General features: G+C 44.5%; 1 protein-coding gene across 5 annotated transcripts in view; it reads right to left on the reverse strand.

The window, feature by feature from the left end:
• Ap1b1 (adaptor related protein complex 1 subunit beta 1) overlaps positions 1 to 24,064 on the reverse strand; it is a 56,397-nt gene that overhangs the window by 18,118 nt on the left and 14,215 nt on the right. For all 5 annotated transcript variants that reach the window (XM_027387355.2, XM_027387353.2, XM_027387354.2 and 2 more), the window contains 10 exons: positions 15,729 to 15,791; positions 13,086 to 13,191; positions 10,689 to 10,824; positions 9,552 to 9,797; positions 8,175 to 8,365; positions 6,899 to 7,120; positions 4,528 to 4,648; positions 3,045 to 3,140; positions 1,939 to 2,054; positions 1,481 to 1,646 (listed from right to left, as the gene is read on the reverse strand). In XM_027387355.2, coding sequence (XP_027243156.1) covers positions 1,481 to 1,646; positions 1,939 to 2,054; positions 3,045 to 3,140; positions 4,528 to 4,648; positions 6,899 to 7,120; positions 8,175 to 8,365; positions 9,552 to 9,797; positions 10,689 to 10,824; positions 13,086 to 13,191; positions 15,729 to 15,765 — 1,437 coding nt within the window. In that variant the 5' untranslated portion in view covers positions 15,766 to 15,791. The remainder of the gene's footprint in view (positions 1 to 1,480; positions 1,647 to 1,938; positions 2,055 to 3,044; positions 3,141 to 4,527; positions 4,649 to 6,898; positions 7,121 to 8,174; positions 8,366 to 9,551; positions 9,798 to 10,688; positions 10,825 to 13,085; positions 13,192 to 15,728; positions 15,792 to 24,064) is intronic.

Consider the following 24,064-nt stretch of genomic DNA (forward strand, 5'->3'; position numbering starts at 1 on the left):
ACCTAGCCACAGCAGCCCGCTCACAAGAACAGACTAGACACACAAACGTCCAATGGACTTAAATAATAAAGCATACATTAACAAAGACATGCCTTCAGAATTACCCTAAGGGGAGAAGGCAAGGTTCTAAGCAATCTGAAGTTGCATAGTGGACTACTATAGCATTTAAGTGAGAAGGAAACAGACACAGACACAGACACACACCACTTCTCTTCATTTGTAATACCATGCTTTTTAAACACTTGGCGTATTTTTATTACAACTGTTTACTATTTATTCATGTGTGTGCGAGGTATGTATGCCATTGAGACATGGTGGAAGATAGAGGACAACTTGCAGGAGTTGGTTCTCTCCTACGACCAGATGGTTCCTATGACTGAACTCAAGCTGTTAGGCTTGGTGGCAGGTGCCTTTACCCATTGAGCCATTTCACCAGCCTTGTTTTTATTGACAAGGTCTCATGTAGCCCAGGCTGGATTCAAAGTCTTTATATAGCCAAGGATGACCACCAACACCCGATAAAATTGCCTCACAAATGCTGGGATTACATGTGTACACCGTCACACCCTGCTTCCATGTTTGTAAATCTGCCACTTGTTGCCCCTGAAAATCAATATTCACAGGGCTTAAGTGGTCATCTGTAGATAAAGGCTGAGCAATGGAAACCTAAATCAGCTGATGAATACTTCCAAGCTGAGGCTGGGACAAGGCAAGGCTGATTCTACCCTTCATTTCAGCTCTCATTCTGTAAAAAATGTATCCTTCTTCTCATTTAAAATGGCTCCCAAGTATAGTGTTATAGTGCTTGTCTAGAAGGCTCTAGAAATGTTCTCTGTGGAGAAATATACATGCTAGATAAATCAGTCAGGCATAAGTCAGTGTTGTTGGCCACTGAGTTCAATGCTAATGAATCAACGGTAAAGGTTACATGTTGACCAACTGATAAAAATGTGTCTAGATGTCATAGATCTAACTTTTCCCCTCTCCTGGAAGTGCTAGCTCAGTACTTATTCAGGAAATGTGGTGGTTATAAAACACAAATGCCAAGAACAATAGAACTGGCTCAAATGTCTGCATGAACATCTAGTGGACCATTCCTATAATCTCTAATGACCAAGAAACTTAAGTATGCTAGTAACTGGGAGAACTATGGCCACTTTGAAAGCAGTTAGAGGAAGAATTTTCATTATATAGTCCCAGGAGTATTTCTATTTGGAACCATGTCAATGTACTACCAAAAGATAAATATGAAATCAAAACAAAGCCAGAAACTTCTGACCAACTTCCACACACACCACAGACTGTCCTATGTCTTCTGAGGCACTGCTGTGGGGGAGAAAAAGGGGCCACACAGAGCCTGTCAATTAATGTCTATACACAGTGGCAATGCAATCGGAGGGAGGAAGGAAGGATATAGGGGTGGAACAGGCCAGAATTGGGCTAGGCAATCAGTGATGGGTGTGCTCACATGAAGGCTCACCTGGGTGCTCTCATCATGAAAACCTTCAAGGAAGCTCTCCAGCAGCTCATCTGCATTGTCAATCCGCTCAGCATACTCGCCCACTATCCAGATCATAGCAGCCCGGGCCTCAGGCTCATCCAGGGAGTCTAGGTTCTCACACAGTGTGGCTATCACGCTCTCATACCTAGGAAAGCAGGATTGAGCCAGCAGGTAAGCACCAAGGAATTTTGGCCAATGTGTGTGGTGGAGGGTTAAGGGCCAAGTCAGATAGGCAGCTGCCCAGACCCGGAGAGATGGTGAAGACAGGGGGTGTTTAGCTGGAGTTTAGCTGATCTTATTTTGGCCTGGAGGGCCAGCTTGGGTAAAAGAACAAAAAAGACAAAAAGTTTCTTCTGAGAAAGCTATGAAATGGGAAGAAAGGGAAAGGAGGAAGAGGAAGCCGAGCTGCTCTCTTCCCATGCGGGGTGGGCACCTACTTGTTGGGGTACTTGCGGAAGATGTCCTTAATGACCACAATGGCTTCCTGGACTACATAGTTGACCTTGGTCTGGATGAGATCAAGCAATGTGCTCACACAGCGCTCTGCAGATTGCTGTGTGGGAAGAAGAGGCAGTGTAGGCAAGGTCTCTGCACACAGTTTCCAATTGGGCTAATGATCCTGCTGCAGTCAAGCAGCTTCAGACCCATTGCCCACCTTCTTTATTATAGCATGAAAACAGATCTCTTTCCCTTGACAATGGGGAGGCAGAGGACAAGGGCCAAATGAGGGCCCTGGATGAAAAGGACACACAGATAGAATGAGAACACAAGACAGCCAGAGGTGTAGCTCTTGAAAGTGTGAGGTCATTGGGAGTTCCTCCAGGCAAAGGGCTGAGTGACCCTATTTGGCCCCATCTCTCTGGCTTGTTTCATAAAATTGGCTGCAATGGCTAGACCTACAAAGTTTCTGTACCTAGTCTTTTGCTTTTATTTCTACATACTATATAATAGCCCGAAGGGGCAGATGTCTCAGGAGAGCAATAATAAAAATCAAGGGGAAAACAGCTTAAGATGCTGTTTTCAGGGTCCTGAGTGGGTATGACCAGCTATCCCAGGGTCCTTAAGCCACCAGCAGACCCACTGTGTACAGGTCAATGTCAAGGAATAGCTCCCCAGGCAGAGTGGAGAGAATGAAATGTCAGGGCACTGGGTTTAGAGTGATTTAGTAGGTCAGAAGAAGCAGCCCAGTAGCTCAATCAAGGTATCTTCTGAAGTATCTATCAGGCAGAGGTCCTGCCGCAGATCTCTGTGGTAAGTCTAACAGGAACTCCATGAGCTGGTGGCTGTCCTGTGGCCTTAGATAATGCTGTAGGAGAACCATCATTAAGAACCATCATTACAGGGGCATCATTTCACCTGTTACAACTCAAGAGCCTGAAGTGAAAAAGAGCCAATGTAATTCTGTGTAGTGGGTACCTTGGAGGCCCTGTTGGTGACCCTTGGACTTCCTGAACCATAAACAGCTTCTAGGATCAGACTGGCTTTCTGTTTTCAACAACCTTCTCCCTCCCTGGCTAGGAATGGAATCCCAGAACCTATTCACCTCCACCTTGATGGCACAGCGACCGATGGCACGCACTGCCTTCCGTACAAAATCCACATCTACTTCTGTAGCATACTCTTTGAGTTCCGCCAATACCTGTGATCCAAACAGAAAATGGATTGGAGATATCCGATGGAACAATCTGTTAGAATACTTGGGTAACAGAAATGCATGAACTCCCAAAGGGACGGGACTCTGTTGTCTGCTCACAATGGACGGCTCAGGGGAGCGTGTCATCAGGCTCCTCAAAAGGAAGAGAATTCAAAAGGAAGGTAGAGGATGACTATGTAGCAAGGTTCAACAAACCTTGCTTTACACTGACAGCTACTATATCCAAGAACCTCATTTTGTGTGTGTGGTGTTGGGGATGCTAAGTAGATATTCTACCCCCAAACTACATTTTTCAGCCTCAGCTACTGCTTTTTTTGTGGGGGGCGGAGGCGGTGGGGAGGCAGACATAAGGAGGTACGCTTATACACATGTCTCCACATGTGGAAGCCAGGACATCCTTGGGTGTCATTTCCCAGGATCAATCTACTTTTGTTGTTATTTTTGTTTTGAGATAGGGTCTCTAACTGGCCTGGGGTTTGCCAGTGAGGCTAGGCTGGCTGGCTGGCTAGTCAGCCCCAGGGATCTGCTTGTCTCCACTTCTCCAGTGCACTACACCAGACTGTGTGTGTAGGGGATGGGGAGAGAGACCGAGGCAGAGAGGGGGGGGCAGACACACACACACACACACACACACACACACACACACACACACACAGAGAGAGAGAGAGAGAGAGAGAGAGAGAGAGAGAGAGACAGAGACAGAGACAGAGACAGAGAGAGAGAACCAGTGATATGGGGGGTGGGGTATGTGTGTAGGGAGGGGGTAGGTGCCACAGAGGATAGAAGAAGGTATCAGATACCTTGAAACTGGTGTTACAGGTGGTTGTGAGACCCTCTGTGGGTGCTGAGAACTAAACCCATGTCTTTTGAAAAAGTAGTAAGTGCTCTTAACTATGGAGCCAGCCATCTCTTCAGTTCCCACACACAGATTTTTAAACATAGGTTCTGGATATTAATTTCAGGTCTTCATGACTGCCCCTAGTAAGTGCTTTACCAATTGTACCATATCCCTAGGTGACCAACTACCATTTTTTAGTGAATAAATGATAGATAATAATAGAGAGAATAAGGAGAATTTTTTGAGTATGTATAGGGAGTCTATTTATGTTGTCCAAGGTAGTTTTGATCTTATGACAAGTGATTCTCCTGCTTCAGCCACCCAAGTATCTGGGACTTCAGGAGTGTACCTTTGTGGACAGCTTGAGAATATTCTTTATTAATACAGACATTAGTTGTTTTTGCTTGCTTACAGAGCTCTATCATCCACAACTCTCCATGAGATAGAATGTCACAGTGAGCATGCTGACCTAGACACACCTAGGAAGTTGTCTGACACCAAAGCTTGTGCCCCACACCACCATACTCTGCTTGCCTGGGCGATGTTGGCCTGGGAGGCCAGGCGGATCATAATGTCCAGTTTCTCCAGCTTCACGTAGATGGGGTCATTGTACTTCACAAAGAAAACTTTCATTTCATGCTTCAAGATTTCTGGCCTGGTGGTGGGGCAAGATGCCCAGAGAATAAAAAAGAAGCCATAAGACCCATGAGTCGTCATTCCACATCTGCTGGGGAATTCCTGGGCTATAGGTGAAGCTTGATGTCCAGGGAGGCAGAACAATAATCATGACTGTGTGGCCATAGGTAGTGGTTCTTCCTGGCTACAGCTTGCTGGGTCACATCTCAGGAAGGAAAAGTAATTTACATGGATAGTAGGCAGCAGGCCAGGGTTCTAATCCCAATGTGTGACCTCAACCCTTGTTTCCTTACTCATGAAATGAGAATGAATTGCGCAGGAATAATTACTAACCCAGGCCTGAATCTGGTGTGTATGAACTCAAACTCTCGGAACATTCATCCTGTTCATTCAAAGATAAAGACGGCTGGCTATGCCTAGACCATTTATAAACAATACAGTTTATGCTTAAACCCTGCTTTCCTTCTGCAGTCCTGAAATAGTGTGCCCCTATTGCCCTATTGCCCCTAGGTGCCCTGTCTCAATTTGGCTCCTTGGGAGGAAACATTCCACACTTGTTGCTGTTCTCTGCTGACCTTCCAATAGAGGAAAGCTCAAGAGAAAGCCTTTCATGGATTCTTCTATACTCTCCCTTATGTAGGTCACTCTACTAAATCTCAGATAAGGAACACAAATGACTACTGGGAAATGCTAGCCAATCTCTGAACACAAACAGACTCCTGCACAATAGGTCAACTGTGGGAGATGGAAGCATCTAGCATGATCAATGCCTGCTATATGAAGGCACTTGCCAATAGGAACTGTCACCTGCTGAGCTATCTAAGTGTATCTACTGCTCCTCCCTTGCTGCCTGCTGCCCTCAAATGGTACCACGGGACACATTTTTCTAAGACAAGGGAATATTGAGAGGTTACAAAGCTTGCATTTGTCACAAACTAAAAAGTTGAGAACAAGGTAAGAGGTACCATCCTGGTTCCTACTTCTATGTCCTTCCCAGGATAGAAACTAATAATTGTAAAACAAAGTTACAGCCAGGGATGAAGCTCTGTGATGGGGACAGAGGAAAGAGGAGTTCAAGGGTCTGTGTTGCCATACAAACTGTGGAGAGCCTGGCTGAGTAAGGAGCTTTTGTGGTGCTCTATGGGGGAGAAAAGACTCTGAGATGAGTAGTAGGAAGATGACTTCTACAATTGAGACTTTACAAAGGCTGCCCAATCACGTCAGGCTGGTCCACGTCATGACTAGGTGACATAGACAACTTCTTAAGAGATTGTGTTAAATATAGCACACAGAACCCTTCAGGCTGGTCTTGTTCCTGTATTCTAATAAATGCAGTGATCCGAGGACACTGGTATATAGAGACCCACACTGTAACAGCAAAGCCCTAGTCATATCACGTTACTCAGAGACTTAGAACACTTTACCCATGTTTACTCTCCAAGTCTTCATAAATGTCCCAGCTCAGTAAGTATCTCTGTCCATCTAAGAGACATTAAGAACCAGATTGCTCCTGTAACAAAGAAAGTATGCTAATTTCCTAAGGCATGACCACAAGGGGCCCTGTTTACTGTGGTCCTGGTTCCTAGCAGCAGACAGTAAAAATGAGTTGCCATTGCTAAGCCCTGAGTGCAGAGAGGCTGGAAGGAGAGTTTGGGAGGTGGATCTCACCACACTGCAGGAACCCTGCCTTAGAGGAAGGAGAAGGCCATTCCAGAGACACTGCAGACCCACTGCTGCTTATGGAGTTTCAGACCTTACCCATCAAGCACCAGACCCCTTCCTTGGGCACAGTGACTGACTTATTGGAGTCATCCTTGGAGGAAGGAAGCAGGTTGCCCAGCATTCTGTTCTACTTCTCCCTTCAGGCTTTGAGGCTGATGCCAAATCCATGACTTCTCACCATCTCTAGGGTCTCCAAATTCAAGGATTTTGATGATACCTATGAACTTTGTCCCCAAGCAAACTGCACACATATAAAATCTTCAGATATCCCGAAGGACTCTACAGACTCTGAGCCACTAAATGTCTGGGCGAAGCAGCACCATGCTTGCCTTTACTTATTCGCTTTCTCTAAGTCTGAGTCAGGGCTTTGTAACATTGACACCCTGACCTAGGCCAGGTAGTTTCTTATAAGTGTCCCCTGGGGGGTAAAGTTCTCTGGTTGAGAGCCCTGCAGTACTCTTTAGACTTCCTGCCTGGTGACAGATCAGTTTCCCTTGAAGGTCCCTGTCTCTAGCATGTAGCAAACATGTAATGGCAGTCTCTGTACCTTTTCTGCACGATGAGGTTGATGTTGCGCAGAGCCACATACTGCAGCTCTGGCTCTGCTGACAGCAGTGTGACCAGAGGAGGTGCTAGCTTCTTGAGCAGTGTGCCATAGTAGTCCAGGTCCTTGGACAACATCTCCATGAACTTCATTAACACCTTCACAGCAGACAGCACCACAGCAGAGTTGGCATGGGAGAGCCTAGGAGTGACCCTTTCACAGATGCTGGGGTCCAGCCATTGCAGTAGTGCAAAGAGAGATAGACAAGGGAAAAGTCCTGGTTCACTTATCAAAATAGCATGTCTTTTTTTTTTTTTTTCTTTTTCTTTTTGAGACAGGGCCTCATATAACCCATGTGGGCCTTAAACTCACTATGTAGCCAATGAACTGCCCAAGAAAAGGGTTGCTCCACCCCCACTTTTTCTTTTTCTTCCAGGACTTACACTGAACCTAGGGTCTCATATATGTGAGACAAGTGCTTTCCCACTGGTCTTAACATGTCTGATCCTCTTGCCTCCACCTTCCAAGTGCTGAGATTACATGCACACACCACCATGTCTGGTTTATGTGGGGCTGGGGCTAGAACCCAGGGCTTCATGTATGCTTAGTAATCACTCCACCAACTGAACTATCTCCAGGTAAAACAGGATGTTTTCTATAGGAGGAAGGCCTTCTGGTCTGCTGCCTACTGATTCTAGCAGGCCTAGAACACAGTGAGCCTCACTTTCCTCATCTCAGAGTTGGTGTAACGGTGTCTACTCCACAGGTTTGTTGGACACCTAAGTGAAAACAGTGAATACAGAGCCTGGAACATAGTAAATATCTCTAAATGTAAGCTCTTTCCCTTCTACTGTCAAATTCTTTCATGTTGGTCAAGACAGTCCCAGCTGGGTGAACTACGCAATTCCTTGCACCTCTCTAATTCAGTCTCCTTGTCTGTAAGATGGCTAATAATGATGGGATACATTTCAAAGATCTGCTATAAACATTACATAACATGGAAGGCACCCAGCAGAGGTCAGATACCTAGAGAACTCAGTGGTTCTGAAGCTATAAAGCTCTTCATTCAGCCCAGATGGATCCTTGTCAGTTCCTGGCCAGACCCCATACAACTGACAGCATGGTTCAGGAGATGAGAAGCCGGCTGGCTCCCTTAAAGTATGTCTGATGACAGAAGAAAGGTCTTGGAAGGAGGCCCATTCAGGCCTGAGGCCCAGCTCAGAGAGGTCATGAGGACCATATCCAACCAGGCTGGTAAGCAAGGGGTTTGTATGCTCACCTCTGTGCCTCACGGTCATCCTTGGGCATGTAGTTGGCCAGACAGTCCAGAATGAAGATCTGGCCCCACTCAGTGCATTCATTAAGGGCTGTCAGCAGCTTGTTGATGGACTGTGGGTTCAAGTCAAGCAGGTTGCTACTGGGGTGAGACTCCGCAATCTCTGAGAGGGCAGCCACTGCATTTGCCACCACCTGGTTGAGAGTGGAAGGGGTAGAGGCTGGAGGGACTGCTCAAGTTAGGGAGCACAGGGGCTAATGACACTAGTAGGTCAAGATGGGACACTCGATAAAGAATATGACCCTACTGGTAGGTTTTAGAGTCTGAAAAATGTCTGACTTACAACACTCACCCCACTGACTCCTCTGTAAAGCAGAACTAAAATAAGTACACCTGTCATTGGAAAGAAGGGAAAGAAAGACCCAGCTCCAGGCACCTAGCAATGGAAGGCAATGCCCAGTACCAGTCCAACCTCCCTCTACTGGCTAGAGCCGCTCATTGCAGTGGTTGTCACCTGTGCTTCTCAGAGACAGAAGAATCCTGCAGATCTCTTCAAGGCTGCTGAGAGTGGATGGGTCTAGACTATAGAGGGGTTTACCAAATAATGTTTCCACCAAGACAGCTCCTTTTATGTACAATCTATAATGTTTTCAACTTTCCTCTATGACACAGTGTTATAGTAATCAGTCTTTAAGAGCAATCAGTGTTTTGTTTGGGTACAGAGAGGGGCTGTGCCCAATGTTTTGAATATTTCATTTTTTTCTTTCATAGTGTTAAATTTTTAGGAAGGATCTCATTATATAGCAGAGGGTGGCCTTTACCTCTTAGTCCTTCTGCTTCAGCCTACTGATTGCTGGGGTTACAGGCCCTGACAAACTACACTGCAAAGTCTTGTCATCACAGTGAGTGAGGGGATTCGGGTTCCCACCGAGTCCTGGTGTCCTGTCTTCCACACTATAGTATTGTAAGGTGACATCTCTGCAACTCTACTAGAAGAGAGCTATGTGTTCGGGAATTACAGGTCTTGGTTAGGAGCTAGTAACAGTGACAGCGATTAGAAAGGGAAGGACACTAGCACTAACTGCAGAGTCACTGCTTGCCAGGTCAGGCCAGCTAGATCAGGTATGTCACCTTCCCACAGTCTAATGAGACAAACAGGGATCCCAAGATTAGGCAGCTTTCCTGAAGCCATGTAGATAGTTTGAGAGGGCCAAAAGAAATCCAGGCCCAGCTCCCTGCAAGCCACTGCAAGGAACAGGTACTAGATATTCCTCAAGGACCTAATTTCTAAGAAAAGGAAAGCCAGGTGGGAATCATGCCAGGTGTTCTTCCCAAGGAACCCAGAAGTCTGTGGGCATCCCAAGGGCTGTTAGCACTTACCATGGGGTTAGAGTCAGAGATGAGGTCTTTAAGTGTATCCAGGAAACCCTGGTCTTCTACCAGCTGGGCATTGATGTCATGGAGCTTGGCTACACACACAGCCGCTGTCTTGCGCACATATGGATCTTCATCCTTCAGGCACTTTCGGAGTGGTTCACACAAGTACTCTGTGATCTTGTCAACTCGAATGCAGCCCATGGTCCTTACAGCCAGGGCCCGGATGAGGGGGTTGGGGTCCTCACAGTCCTAAGGGGGACCAGTCATTGGGCAGGGGCAGGATGAGTCATCTGTGGCTTCCTATTCTTCCTGGCTTCCAACTCTAGACAACATCAGGCAGCTGCTGTGGGGTGTCCACTGACCACAGCCAATAACACTCAAAGTAAATGCCACAGAATGGATGCCAAGCATCTGCCAGATACTGTGTGAGGGGCTTTATACACTTTCTCTGTTGCTTCCTGGGGCCCTGTTTCACAATCAAGGAAGCTGAGGCTCTGCAGAAGGTTCTGTGCTCACCCCATCAGAGCAGAGCAGCTATGCAAACCCATATGCTCCTAGCACTATAGTCCTCAATCTTTTCAGACAAGGCCTTGCCCTGTTGCTGAGACTGGCCTGGAACTCACTATGTAGCCTACACTGACCCACAACTCTTGGCAACCTTCCTTCCTAGCCTCCCAAGTGCTGGAATTATAGGCACACACAGCCATAGAAACGTTCATTTTCCTGTATGTGGGCTGGACTCAGTGTCCAAGTTCATGCTCTGCTCATCTAGTAACAGAAAATACAGAAAGGAGCCATCTGGTAAGGGAATAGAGCTGCTCTCAGATGCTTGCTTAAATCTGCCATGGCAACAGACACGAGGAGTGAGTGGCCCAGCCCAGGAAAATGAAAGGCCAATAGGCCTAGTGCCACCTCATAGGGAATGAATAAACCACAGTCTTTAGGTCTGTGGTTCTGGAGAGAGAGGGGGCCCTCTGCTGGAGGAAGAGGCCCTCAGCCTGATCAGGCAGAAGGAAGCCTGCAGGCCTGCAAATGTGCCTGAAAATTCCATCCAAGCCAGAGTACCCCAGTATTCCAAAGAGACAGGGACATGAGACAGTGAGCAGTCCTTATCCGCATTCCCACTGGGTTCCTACTCACCTTCACAAAGGTGTTGACAGCCATGATGGCCATATCAGGCTGACTCTTGGCATAATTCATTAAGTACAGGTACACCAGCTTCTTTAGCTCCAGGTTATCTGTTTGCATGCAGTTCACCACATCAGGGAAGAGGGCACTGCAAAATCAAAGTAGCATCAGTAGAGGTTGAATACAGAGAACACAAGCTTTTCAGGCAGCTAGCTAACTGCAGGGGAGGGAAGGGATGACAGTGAGAAATGGGGAAGAAGGAAAATAAGCAGTGATTTTAAAGGTTTGTTTGCTTCATGGGAAACTTCTTCCAGGCCCTAAGTATAAGTTCCTAAGTATAAGTATTTGTAAAGAACGTGCAACAGAAATTGACTTTGAGGTTGGGGCTGGCGCTTAGTGGTAAAATACTTGTCTAGCATACACAAGGACCAGGGTTCAATTCCCAGGACTTCTCCCTACCTCCAGAAACCCACTTCTCCAGGCCCCTGTGATACTTAATGAGACAGAAAATACCTAAAGCATCTGGTATTTGCAAAATATTATTTTTTCTTCTCTCCCTAAAACTTCATATCGTACCTTATATTGGGCTGCTGGTTCCAGGGCATCTCAGGGAAGCAGGGCTGAAGGGACAGGTTTGGCAATCACTAAGAACCAGCAAAGTATTTGGGACATATGCTATGTGCCAGGCTTTGTGCTAATGGCTGGACATGATTCATCTCATTTAACAGTCCCAGGAAATGTTACCATTTCTGATAATTCTAAGTTTAAGAAATGTCAAACAACACGAGGAGCCAGATCTGACTACGATCTTTGATGTACATGGTGTGACTCTTCCCAACATGGTACCATAATCACCCCAGAGTTACAGGCCTTGAGATGTGAAATACAAAGATCAGTTTCCTGGAATTTGAACCATCACCCTCCCTCTTAATTCTTGGGGTTTTTGTTTTGGTTTGGTTTTTGAGTCTGGGTTTCTCTGTATTGCTTTGGAGCCTGTCCTGGAACTCGATCTGTAGACCAGGCTGGCCTTGAACTCAAGAGATTCGCCTGCCTCTGCCTCCTGAGTGCTGGGATTAAAGGCATGTGCCTACAATGCCCAGCTTAATTCTTGGGTTTTAATGCCAAGAACAAGGTAACATAGAAAATGAAGTGGATACCCATCAGGCCATGTTCCTTCAGAGCTGCAATGGATAAAATCACCTGGAAAGATGATGCACCATCAAGAACAGAGCCACTCTGGAGAGAGGAAGAGGAAGTGAATCGCCCAAATGGTTCTCTCAGGCATTATCAGCAAAGCAAGCTCTTTTGAGGAGGAAGAACAAAGATGTTTTCTTTATTAGGAAGTGACAGATCTGCTCTAACTGAAGGAGATTTTTTTTCTAAAAAGAATGAGATTTACAATGCCCAATCCATATTTTTAAATCATAGTTTACTAAACGTGTGTGTACACATTCTGGCTCATGTGTGCCACAATGCACACGTGGAGGTCATAAGACAAGTAGTAAAAGACAACTATGCAGATCTTGGGTCATCAGGCTTGGTGGCAGACATCTTTACCCACTGAGACACATAACAGCCCCAATCCTCTTACAATCTGTACTACGGAGGTCTCTGCTGAGAACTCTCCTAAACTAGCTATAGGAGGTCCTTGCTAAGGTGAGCAATAGGGTGGGCAACCTGTGGAAACCTGGAACAGGGGGATCATTTTCTAAGATCCAGCTGGACAACAGAACCTCTGTGGTATGTACAAGGTACCATGACATACAGAGGACAGTCTGGATTCTGGAAGGCCCAGGCTCGATTTCTAGTTCTTCATTAGCCATGGGATTGTTAGGGAATATTTTTCCTCATTTGTTTGGCAGTAAAGTGTAGAGAACCATTGAGAAAATGTATCTGAAGGTGTTCTGCAGACTTGCCAATGAAATACTGAGCTGCCATGAAATCTATCACTTGGAGATTTCTCAATCCAACAGGCAGTCAAACACAACAACTTACAACACAAAGAGCCTAAACCAGGCACTGAGAGGCAGAACAGAGAACAACAACAAAAAAATAAAAAGCACATTTCCTGTTCTTAAAACAAACAAAACAAAAAACAGAATACCCAGATGTACTGGGTTCATCTTCCTTAATGGGCAGCGATCCTCCAGAGCTTCTGAGGGCTTCTACCACACTCTCTTGAATGCCTACTGCCATTTCAACCCAGTCTGCTGCATTTACTTACTTTACTTTTTGCCTGAGCCATTAGCATTTCAGTTTGTCACTCATGTGCAAACAGAATCCTATGTTTGGAAATGAGGTTTGCAAAGGAGACAAATGAAGGAAGATGTAAGGAGAGCCAAACTGGACCCAAGCTATGAAGCCTCGTGTTAGTCAGCATCTGGCTGTCACCAGCACACTCTTGCATACCTGACATCTTTGCCCACAGTCATTGATGCAATCACTTTCTTTACTGCCTCCTTCTTCTTCTCCTTCTTGTCACTGTTAAGCTCTGCCTTCAGCTCGAAGATCTCCCCTAAGGACAGGAGACAGGAATGAGCAGTCCATCCCACCCCATAAGATGATTGCTTGCACCAACTTTCCAGAGGTAGGGAAGCTTTAGGGCCTTCGGCTTCAGGTAGGACAAGTGACAATGAGGAAAGGTAAAGAGAGAAATTAAGGTGATAGAAATCTGGAATCCATGTTGGACTAAAGGAATAGGACCTGGGGACCTGCTCAGCTAGCCTGCTAAAAATGCAGAGGACAGCAAGCTCCCCTTAGCCTTCTCAATTGCCCTGATTCCCTCAAGATTGAGTGGAATTGGGGAGTGGGGGGAGTGTCTGATCTCACACATTGGCTTTTCCTGTTTTCCCAGAACCCTGAGCTCAAACAGCTTGCTCAGGGTTTCACTTCCTCAACCTGGAGATGGGAATTCAGCTGTTTATAAGGGCTGTAGTATGCAATAAATTGTTCTCAAGAACTTGATGATGTAGAAAAAGAAAATGAAGATGTGTAGTTGCTCCGCACCTCCATCCCATGGAGATAGTCAGGACGTGCTAGCAGGTTAGGTGGTAAACAATTCCTGAACCTTTCTCTGAACACATAACTACACTAATTTTTTCCAGAGCCTTTCTCATTTCATATTCACAACCTGCCTTTTCCCCTTTTTACAGATGAGCAATGGAGGCTGTTCCATAGCAGATGGGACAGACTAAGCCTGGAACCAGGTCTATTCCTTATAAAGTCTATGCTCTAAATAAATCCCTTTGCTTGGTTGGCCCTGCCATGGACACCCCTTTGCCTCTCTGACCCCATTTCCCCCCCTGCTCCTCTCTCTGGACTGGGCAATGAATTCTCTCACTTAAGTCTCAGCTGTGAAATGTCCATCTCAGTGCCTGGCACTCTGTTCTCCATCAAGGACAACTGCTGATATTAATTAGCCATGTGAAGGACTCTAGCCCTAGGTTTTTTTCCAAGTCATTTTGGGGTGGGAGTGAGAAAGGACTGCTATATGGGGGAAAGTGCTGAGAAAGTTCTAAGTAGACTCATAATGAGAGAAAAGAAAATGAGTTTTGCTTTTGTTTTTTAAACCATGATCACAAAAAGAAAATAAACACAGTTAATTAAGAACAATGATCTAACAAAGCCTGAGCAGGGTCACATTAAGGGCACTGCTTAACAGGGCCAGGAATAATCTACAGGCTCTGTGGTTCAAATTTATGAACCATCTTCGTCCTACAAAAGGGGCCTAGATTCAGCAGACAGGGACAGCCTTGGCCCATCTCCACAGGGGTGTTACTACTTTACTCAAAGCTTGTGGCCAGGTGGTGGAGGCCAGTCAAACCCATCCCAAGAAGGCTGGTGAGGTGAGTTCAGGGCAGACTGCCCTGAGATCCTTCCTCCAACAGACCCCAATGAAGCCATTAAACCTGGCTCCTCACTCATTGATGACAACCAATTCTTTTCACATCCAAAACCACACCCCCAGACTCTGGTGCTGTTGTCTCAACACTAACTCACTTCAGTCTTTTATTATAATCTACCTTGGATCTTTCCTCACTTAAAACTATCCATGGTGTCAGATTTAGATTTGAGTCTAGGTGTCTCTATTTCTATTCACTGGCTCTCAATCTCTTTCTCACTGTCAGGGGCCCTCCAACAGGGCTTCACACAAAGCAGGTTAAGCTTGAACTTGTTATGTATCCAAGCATGGCCTTTAACCCCTGATCTTTCTTTCTGTCTTTGCCTCCCAAAGCCTAGACCCAGCACACCTGGCAAGACTGTCTTAACAAATACGCAACAGGTGGACCAATAAATAAAATGCCTGCTGGAAGTTGGAGAGATGGCTCAGTGGTTAAAAGCACTTCTAGAGGACTGGGGTTTGACTCCCAGGACCCCCATGGTGGCTTACAACACTGTAATTCCTGTTCTGAGGATCCAACACACTCTTCTGGTCTCCTTGGGTACCAGACAAAGACATCCATACAGGCAAAATATCTGCACAAATAAATTTATATATATAAATATAAAAATCTAAATCAGACTAAGACACTTTCCATCTCATCAGCAGGCACTGGAAAGGAGAGGGCAAGGGAAGGGCTGGTCAGAGAGGTTAAAGCACACTTTTCGGTCACGACTTCCACTATTTCACTAACTCAGCTTAGTAAACTGCAGTGCAGCAACTTAACTGGCTTAATACTGAGTCATGAGAACCGCTGGGAAATGTTTACGATGATGTCAAATGAATAACAGGATAAAAACTTTTGCTACAACTTGAAGAACAATGCCATAGATAAGAACCAGCCTCCTCCAACAGCAGGGCTGCTGACAAATGGTGTACTTTCCCCAGGGAGGAATGTATTTAACTATTTTTAAGCCATGGGGAACAAAACAGGTACTTTCCCCCATGCTTAGCATTAATGTTATTTCCTGGGTTCTAAAAGCAACACTTAAGTTCTTACATCACCACTCCCAATGATGCCTCCAGGCCTCCACCTTCCCCAGGCTCCCCAACACAGCAGGAAACAGAAGATCTGGCAGACATAGCATGGGTCTTGGTGAAACATACAGTACCTTTCTTGGTTGTTGTGAAGTATTTTGAATCAGTCATTTTGGTCCTTTAGCTGTGGCCAGACTCTGCAATACAGAGAAGAAAAGGGTGGATCTGTGTTCTATTCCATGTTCACTTAGGCTTTGCACAGGAAGGAAGAGAAGAATCCAGAACACAGAGTAGGGGAAGATACGTATTTATCTCTTTTTCCAGGCAAGTGAACTGTTGGTCACAGTTGGTCTTATTTTGGAGGGTAACTGAGGGAATCTATCAGTGTTTTGACTGTCCATATCTTTTAACCCAAGAAGTTTCCTTCGAGGTATCTCTCCCACAGAACAGGAGCCCAAGGCCATCTGCCTTTTTCAGTATCGTTATCTATGACCATGTTACTGAGACACTCTTCCATGGCTGTCAGTAGGCAGACAGAGTAACTGTAGATTAATCCATAGACTAGAAATAAAAAGCCCTGGTGTTAGTCACAACAGCCCCTTGTAGTAGTCATCATGTTCAGAATGTTCTTAGCTGTGGGGCTCAGCTCACCAAAGTTCAGGCAGTTCTATCCTCACCTCATGCATACAAGTGATCTTGAGAAATGCAAAGTTTAAGAAGCAGAGGAGGAGGACTGGAGAGGTGGCCAAGAGTTAAGAGCACTTGCTACTCTTGCAGAAGACACCAGATTTGGTTCTCAGCACCCAAATGGCAGCTCCAAACACACTCTTCTGGCCTCAAAGGACACTGCACACATACATTGCACATATATACATACATACATACACACACACACACACACACACACATAAAATAAGTAAATAGGTATCTTAAAATTTTTATTTATGTGCACTAGTGGTTTTGCCTGCATGTATATTTATGTACCAAATGTGTGCCGGTGGAAGCAAGAGGACATTACATCTCTTGGAGCTGAAGATTCAGATGGTTATGAGTCACATGTAGGAACTGAACTTGGGGTCTCTGGAAGAACAGTTGGTGCTTTTAACTGCTGAGCTCTCTCTCCAGCCCCCTAAGTAAATAAATCTTAAAGAAGCAAGGAGGTTTCTTCTTTCCACAACTTCCCTCAAGTTTCTAAAAATCTACAGTTATCTCTAGAAGGCTAGCATTTGCACATGGTGACTACACCATTTCTCAAGTCTGTCCAGTTTTCTTAAAACATCTCTCAAGATATTACCCAGCTGTAGAAGTCAGGAGGTCAAAGAAAATACTGAAGCTCCCAAGTTTATCCAGCAAGCATGTACTGAGCAACTACTTTGTACCTCAAAAGTTCCTCTTGATCAACAGATGAAAGATTAAAAAGGAAGTGGGAGGGACACCCGTGAGATGGCTCAGCAGGGAAAAGCACTATGCCATGCAAATTTGACCCAAGTTCAATTCCTGGGATCTATAGTAGACTGAGAGAACTGACTCCTCCTCAAAATTGACCTATGATCTCTATGTGCATTCTCTCTCACAAGTAATAATAAACAAACAAACATATAAATAAACTTTAAGAGTCATGGTGGCATATGTCTGCAATCCCAGTCTTGGAAAGTAGAGGCAGAAGGATCATGGGTTTAAGGTCAACCTGAACTACTAAAACTCGGTCTCAACCACCCCCTCCCCCGCAAAAGTTACCCAGGGTCTACAACACTTTGGATAGCAGCAACTTCTGGAACTGCTCTGAGATTTAGTAAGAAGTAATCATTTATTGGCACCTCTACTAAAATTAGAGGTTTATGGGGCCAGGGAGATAGCTCAGTGATTAAAGCACTTAGCTATTAATTGTGAAGACCAGAGTGCTCAGAACTCATGCAAATGGTGAGTAGGTACAGCAGTCTGCCTAGAATTCCAGTCAGAAGGTGGAGTCTCCAAAGCATGCTGCCTAGCAGTATTAGCCATATTGTTAAACTCTTAGTTTGATGAGTATGGTAAAGAGCTATCACAGATGATTCTAGATATCATGCAACCCCATGCACATCCACACACATGCCAACCACTCATATATGAAAATGAGAAAAATAACAACCAGAGATTTTGGGCAATATCCTTTTCCTTTCCTTTTCCTCTGTGCATGTGAGTGTACTTTGTGTGTGTCTCTCTCTGTGTGTGTGTGTGTGTGTGTGTGCACCTGTGGTGTGCTGTACTGTGCTGTGCAGGCCAGAGGCTAACATCAAATGTCTTCCTCAGTCACACTCTACCTTACTTTTTTAAGAGGTTCTCAAAAAAGACTGGCTGGCTAGTGAGTTCTTGGGATCCACCAGCTTCCACCCCACTGACACTGGCTTACAATCATGCACCTCTGCACCTGGATTTTACATAGGCACTAGGGATCTAAACTAAGGTCCTTACTTCCTTGACAGAACCATCTCCCCAGTTTTTAACTGTGTTTTACAGAAAGAGACTCAAAAGATGCTGGGTAACCTGCTCAAGGTCACAGCTTGTAGGTAGCTAAGTGGGGAGCATCTCAGTTCTACCTGAGCTCAGGGCTTGTTCTCTTGAAGAAGAAATTCTTCCTCATTTGAGAGGGAGGGCAGGGCTTTATCAGCACTAAGGACTTAATCAAAGGGGAACTTTCTAATCTACCTGTAGTTTTTCATGGCAGAGAAAAACCACGCCCGTGCTAGATGTAGTGGTGGCACACCTGTAATCTTAGTACCTAACAGGCTGAGGCAGAAAAATTGTAAGGTGAATCCAGTTTGGGCTACAGAGTGGGACCCTGCCTCAAAAACAAAACCAAGCTGGGAGTGATGACATATGCCTTTGATCCCAGCACTCAGGAGGCAGAGGCATGTGGATCTCCGAGTTCCAGAGTGAGTTCCACAGCCAGGGCTACAAAGAGAAATCCTGTCTTCAAAATCCCTCTCCTGCAAAAAATGATACCTGAGGTTGGTGAGCTAATAGTTCAGGAGGGTGCTTGCTGCTAAGCATGATGACCTGAGTTCAGTCTCTGGGCCCCACATGATGGCAGAGCCAATTCTTTTTAATGATTTATTTTTATTTTGTGTACATTGGTGTTTTGCCTACATGTTTGTGAGTGTCTGATCACCTGAAACTGGAGCTACAGACAGGGGCGAGCTGTCATACGGTTCTGGGAGTTGAACTGGAGTCCTCTGGAAGAACAGCTAGTGCTCTTAACAGCTAAACCATCTCTCCAGCCCCTAGCAGAGCCAATTCTTAAAAGTGATCTCTGACCTCCAAAGTGCAGGTGCACAAACAGGAAAGAAAGAAAGGGAGAGGAGGAGCAAGAAAGACATCCAAATGGAGCAAAGCCACTTCATGTGTCCATTCAGTTGCCTCACTGGAAGGACTCATACATGTACCTTCAATATGACCTTTGTATTTCCTATTATGAGGAGGCAAAAGGCAAGGCCATGATTTGGGCTATACAGAGCCATTCCAGCCTGACTGTATTTTTTTCAAGTTCATCTTGTATTATGGCAGGATGGCACTGGAGTTGACCCCACCCATTTTCAGTCATCAATGGAACATTAGCATGGACTTTAGGTTCTTATGGATGCCACAGAACAATGGTTCTCAACCTTAGGCAAACCTCTATCTCCAAAAAGATTCATAACAGCAGCAAAACTACAGTTATGTAGTAGCAATGAAGTAATTTTATGGTTGGGGTCACCACAAGATGAGGAACTGTTGTATTAAAGGGTCACAGCATTAGGAAGGTTGAGAACCACTGCCAGAGAACAAAAGAATAGAAGCTTCACTAGCAACAGTCTAAAGAAAAAAAAGACACAATTCCACTTTGCTTTTGCAAAGTTCAGAAAGAATGAAGGCCCTTTCTTTTCAGAGCTGCAGGAAAGAGCAGAAAAGACCAGATCTAAGGATGTAAGTCCGTATGGCACTTCAGAAAAGATTCAAGTGCTACAGGGGAGCCTCTGCGTTGCTGGGCCTCACAGCATGAGCCAGGGCTGGAAACAACACATAAGGGGAGGGGCATGTGGGCTTGCTTCACAGCTGGCATCATCTACCTTCAGGTCCATATAGAACTCTGCATAAGGCCAGTGTTCAATTGACAATTCTTCAAAGAAACATAAAGGGGCCACTGGAGATCCCAGGGACACTTTTTTACTGGCAACTCCATTATGTAATGCTGTGCATTCACCATCAGTATGTTCTTTTATGTTCTTTATGTTCTTAAATATGTTCTTTTGCACATGTGCAAGCCACTTTTTCATAATGCTAATAATGAGAAGGTGAAAAAGATAATGGGTTTTCTGTTGTACCATAAAGGGCTACATGGTTTAAGAAGTCAGATTTGAGAGCATAACTGCCCAAAGGGTCCAAAATAGGAAGAGCTCCTGCTCCCTGCTGAGTCTAAGACTGAAGGGAACAGCTGGGCATGGAGGTGCATGCCTGTAGCCTCAGCAATTGGGAGACAGAGAAAGGATGAGAGCAGAGTACATAGGAAGACCAATTCTGAAAGCAACAAGCAAACAACCTATGAAAAATAAAATTGGAAGAAAAAGCAAAACAAAACAAGAATCGCCTCAGATGTCCAACTGTAGGATGCTGGGAGTTTTCTTCTGCAGTGGAGGAGGCTGTCAAGGACTTTCTGTCCTCTGTAGACACAGTATATTATCTAGGAGCCCTGAATTCCCAAGACAAAACCTTTCAGGAATAGATTCTGTATTGCATGCAACTGACCAGGAGAAGAAAGGACAGGAAAGCTTTTTTTTTTTTTGTAGATTAAAATAATGACAGAAGATGGGCACAGTCTATACTCCCAGCTCCTCAGAAGGCTGAGGCAAGAACTACTTGAGACCAAGAACTTGGGGTTAGCCTAGGTAATACAATGAGACACTGTTGCATGGTAAGCCAGTCAAACCAGCACAGATCTGTAGCCAAGCTTCAGACACATCTTCTTCCATAATGTAACAACTACCCATAAATTTGAACTGGCCTTAATATGCTAATTTCTGCAGCATCTATTTTGCAGATCCCTCTGTAGAGGCCCAGTGGGACAGATGATACAGAAATTGTGTTCTTCTGAAGCTGATCATATCCAGAAATTAGAGAAATAAAGGGATACAGGGAAAAATGAGAATGATCTGGAAAGCTACCCAATGCCCAAGCTAAAAATAAAAACACCCTTACTCCACTGGGAAAGCAAGCACCCACAGCAGCAAGATCTGCTGTTTAATGAGCATCCAGTGCCTAGTCTTATGTTTAGTTGTCTCCTAGATGTCACTGAAGGAGAGATCTTGCATTCTCTCCAAAGGAATAGGAACAAACAAACAAACAAACAAACAGTTCAGTCCTGAAAGCACTTGTACTTGCCATCTGTGGCCTGCATCCAATTCCTCTCCCACAAGGCCAAAGGTGCTAAAATTCTGTCGTCTGACACATCTGGTCAAGTACATGAACCACATTTAAAAGTAGGTGGTCAGCTTAAACAAGAAAAAGTATAAGGTTTTGATTCTGTCTTTGTGAGTGACTTTTTATAACTTCACTTATGTTTTTAAATTTTTTAGGTTTATTTATTTTATGTGTATGAGTGTTTTGCTTGCATGTGTGTATGTTCACCATATGCGTGCTTAGTGCCTGAAAAGATCAGAAGAGAGCAACAGATCCTCTGAAACTGGTGTTATGGATGGTTGAAGCCACCATGTGGGTACCAGGAATTGAATGCAGGTCCTCTGCAAGAGCAATAGGTGCTCTTACTGCTGAGTCATCTCTCCAGCTCTTAATAATAGCAACTTTAAAACAAAACTGTGTATTCGTATGTAAGTGCAGGCACACTCATACCTCAGCACATGTATGGAGGTCAAAGGCCACTCTAAGTACCAATCCCTCCTTTTACCTTGGTTGAGACATGGTCTCTATTCCTTGTGGAGTATCCCAGGCTCACTGGACCATAAGTACCTCTCACCTTGCCAAGGAAGTGTTGGGATTACAGATAGACATATCACATCATATCCTAGAGATCTGAACTCAGGTCTTCACAATTATGTGGCAAGAACTCTATCCATTGAATCATTTCCCCAGCCCAATAGTAACTTTAAATTTTTTAAATTTTACTTATGTGTATAAGTGTTTTGCCTACATGTATACCACATGTGTGCCTGGTGCCCTGGATCCCTTGGAAATGGAGTTATGGGTGACTATAAACCACCATGTAGGTACTAAGTATCAAACACAGCTCTTAACTGATGAGCCATCTCTCCAGTTGCTACAATGCTAACTTTTTAAAGGAATGACTACTGTTCTGAAGTTAGTTAACTCCATTGCCTTTTTTAAAAAAAATTATAATTGTATGGGTGTGTATGTAAGAGGACAACTTGCTAAATTGTAATCTCTCTTCCCACCATGTGGGTCCCAGAGATAGAACACAGCTTTATCAGGCTTGGCGGCAAGTGTCTACTTCCTAAGCCACTGTGCTGGCTTCTATTTAGTTTCCATGTTTTAAAATGTGGAGAGCACTACTTGCGGGTCTATGTATCTCACATATTTCTTCTAACCGGATAGCATGAGAACGAAAACTCAGTGACAAGATCAAATGTAAACAAAAACTGAAAAGTGCTTCAATGATACAGCATATACTGAACATGCATGAAACCCTGGGTTTGATACTCAGCATCAAACAAATCAGCCAACCAAACAGAAAAAACAAACACCTTAAGTATCAAGGGATGTCATGAAGCTGTAGAGTAGAAAAAGCAAAACTAAGTTCTGGTGGTATAAGTTAGGTCAGGGGACCCTAGCTAAAGGAGGCCTGGAAGCTCCCTGCAGGTGATGAAGATGATCTGTGTCCTGATGCATATCCTGGCCACACTGTAAATTTGAGGCCAGCCTGATCTACAAAGCAATTTCCAGGCCAGGGCTAAAAAGACCCTATGGAGAGAGAGAGAAAAGGAGGAGAGGGGAGGGGAGAATATTTTGGGCTAGCATGATTGTTCATTAGGTAAAGGTAGAAGGAAAGAACTGACTTACACAGGTTGTCCTTTGACATCCATGCATGCAACCTGGCGTGGTGACACACACCTTTAATCCCAGCACTAGGGAGGCAGAAGCAGGCAGATTTCTGTGAGTTTGACAGGACAGAGAGGGCTGTACAGAGAAATACTGTCTCAGAAAAACAAAAACAAAACAGTAATACGGATATTGGAGAGGAAAAGGTAGACTGGACCAAAATCCAGAAGAAAAAAAAGCCTTTGTGTGACATAAAAGCTAGACTTAAAAGGTCCAATTATAAAAAGTCAATTTTCTTGCATGACCAAAAACAATAATAATAATAATAAAGAGGCAAATTACAAACTCACAAAAATTGTCATCCCATTGATGACAAAGGCAAACTTGTTTCCATAACATCAAAATCCAGAACTGAGGCAAGTAGTGGACATGGGGCACTCAGGGAAACAAGATGGGTGGAGAGTTTGAGGCCAGCCTAGGCTACATAACAAGACCTTGTCACAAAACAAACAAAACCCACCAATATAAAGAGGAGAATGGAGAAGAATGGAGACAGTTTACCAAATATAAAACTTTCATGCCTACTCATAAGAGGCACAGAAACTGAAATGACAATAAAATACTATTAAGTGGCTACTGGACTAGTGAAAACCTAAAAGTCTGCTAACATTCCATGGTGGTACAAATACAGGAAATAAGGATCCTCATTTGATGTCAACAAGAGACTAACGGCCTTATACAACTCTTGAGTAGTTTGGCAATAGCTTTCAAAACTGCAAATGTACTTAGTCGGTGGTTCAGTAATTGAACTTTTAGGACTTTCCATATAAAAAACAAAGTTATTTACTCAACAACCTTCATAATAGCAAAATGCTGTGAATACTTTAACTCATAGAGATCCATTTGCCTCCACCTCTTGAGTGCTAGGATTAAAATCCTGTGCTACCATACCCAGCTTAAACATGGTTTTTAAAGTTTTATGTGTATGCCTGGTGCCTGCAGGAGCCAGGGGAGGGTGTGGGACTCCCTGGAACTGGAGTTACAGATGGCTGTGACCACCATGTGGGACCTGAGTCCTCTGGAAGAGGAGCCAGTGCTCTTAACCGCCAAGTCCTCTCTCCATCCCAACATGCTTTTATCATAATTATCCAAGACAGCCAATGGAAAAGCAAGATGCAAAGTATACAAAGTATGCCAGTATCACTATTTTAAATGAATATTAATAAAATGCTAGTATCTTACAAGTTTACAAATGGATCCACTATCCCTAAAAGGACAGAAAAGTTATCAGTAGTTTCTTCCAAAAAAGAAAATGGGTGATTAACCAATGGGATGTGAGACTGACTCTCTATTTACCCTTTGACAGAACTTGGAAACTCTGTGCTGTGTGTACACGTTACCTGTTTAAACATAAAGCAGCTTAGATGGACTGGTACATTTATCC

Source organism: Cricetulus griseus (genome assembly GCF_003668045.3).
Source record: "Cricetulus griseus strain 17A/GY chromosome 1 unlocalized genomic scaffold, alternate assembly CriGri-PICRH-1.0 chr1_1, whole genome shotgun sequence".
NCBI classification, from domain to species: domain Eukaryota; kingdom Metazoa; phylum Chordata; class Mammalia; order Rodentia; family Cricetidae; genus Cricetulus; species Cricetulus griseus.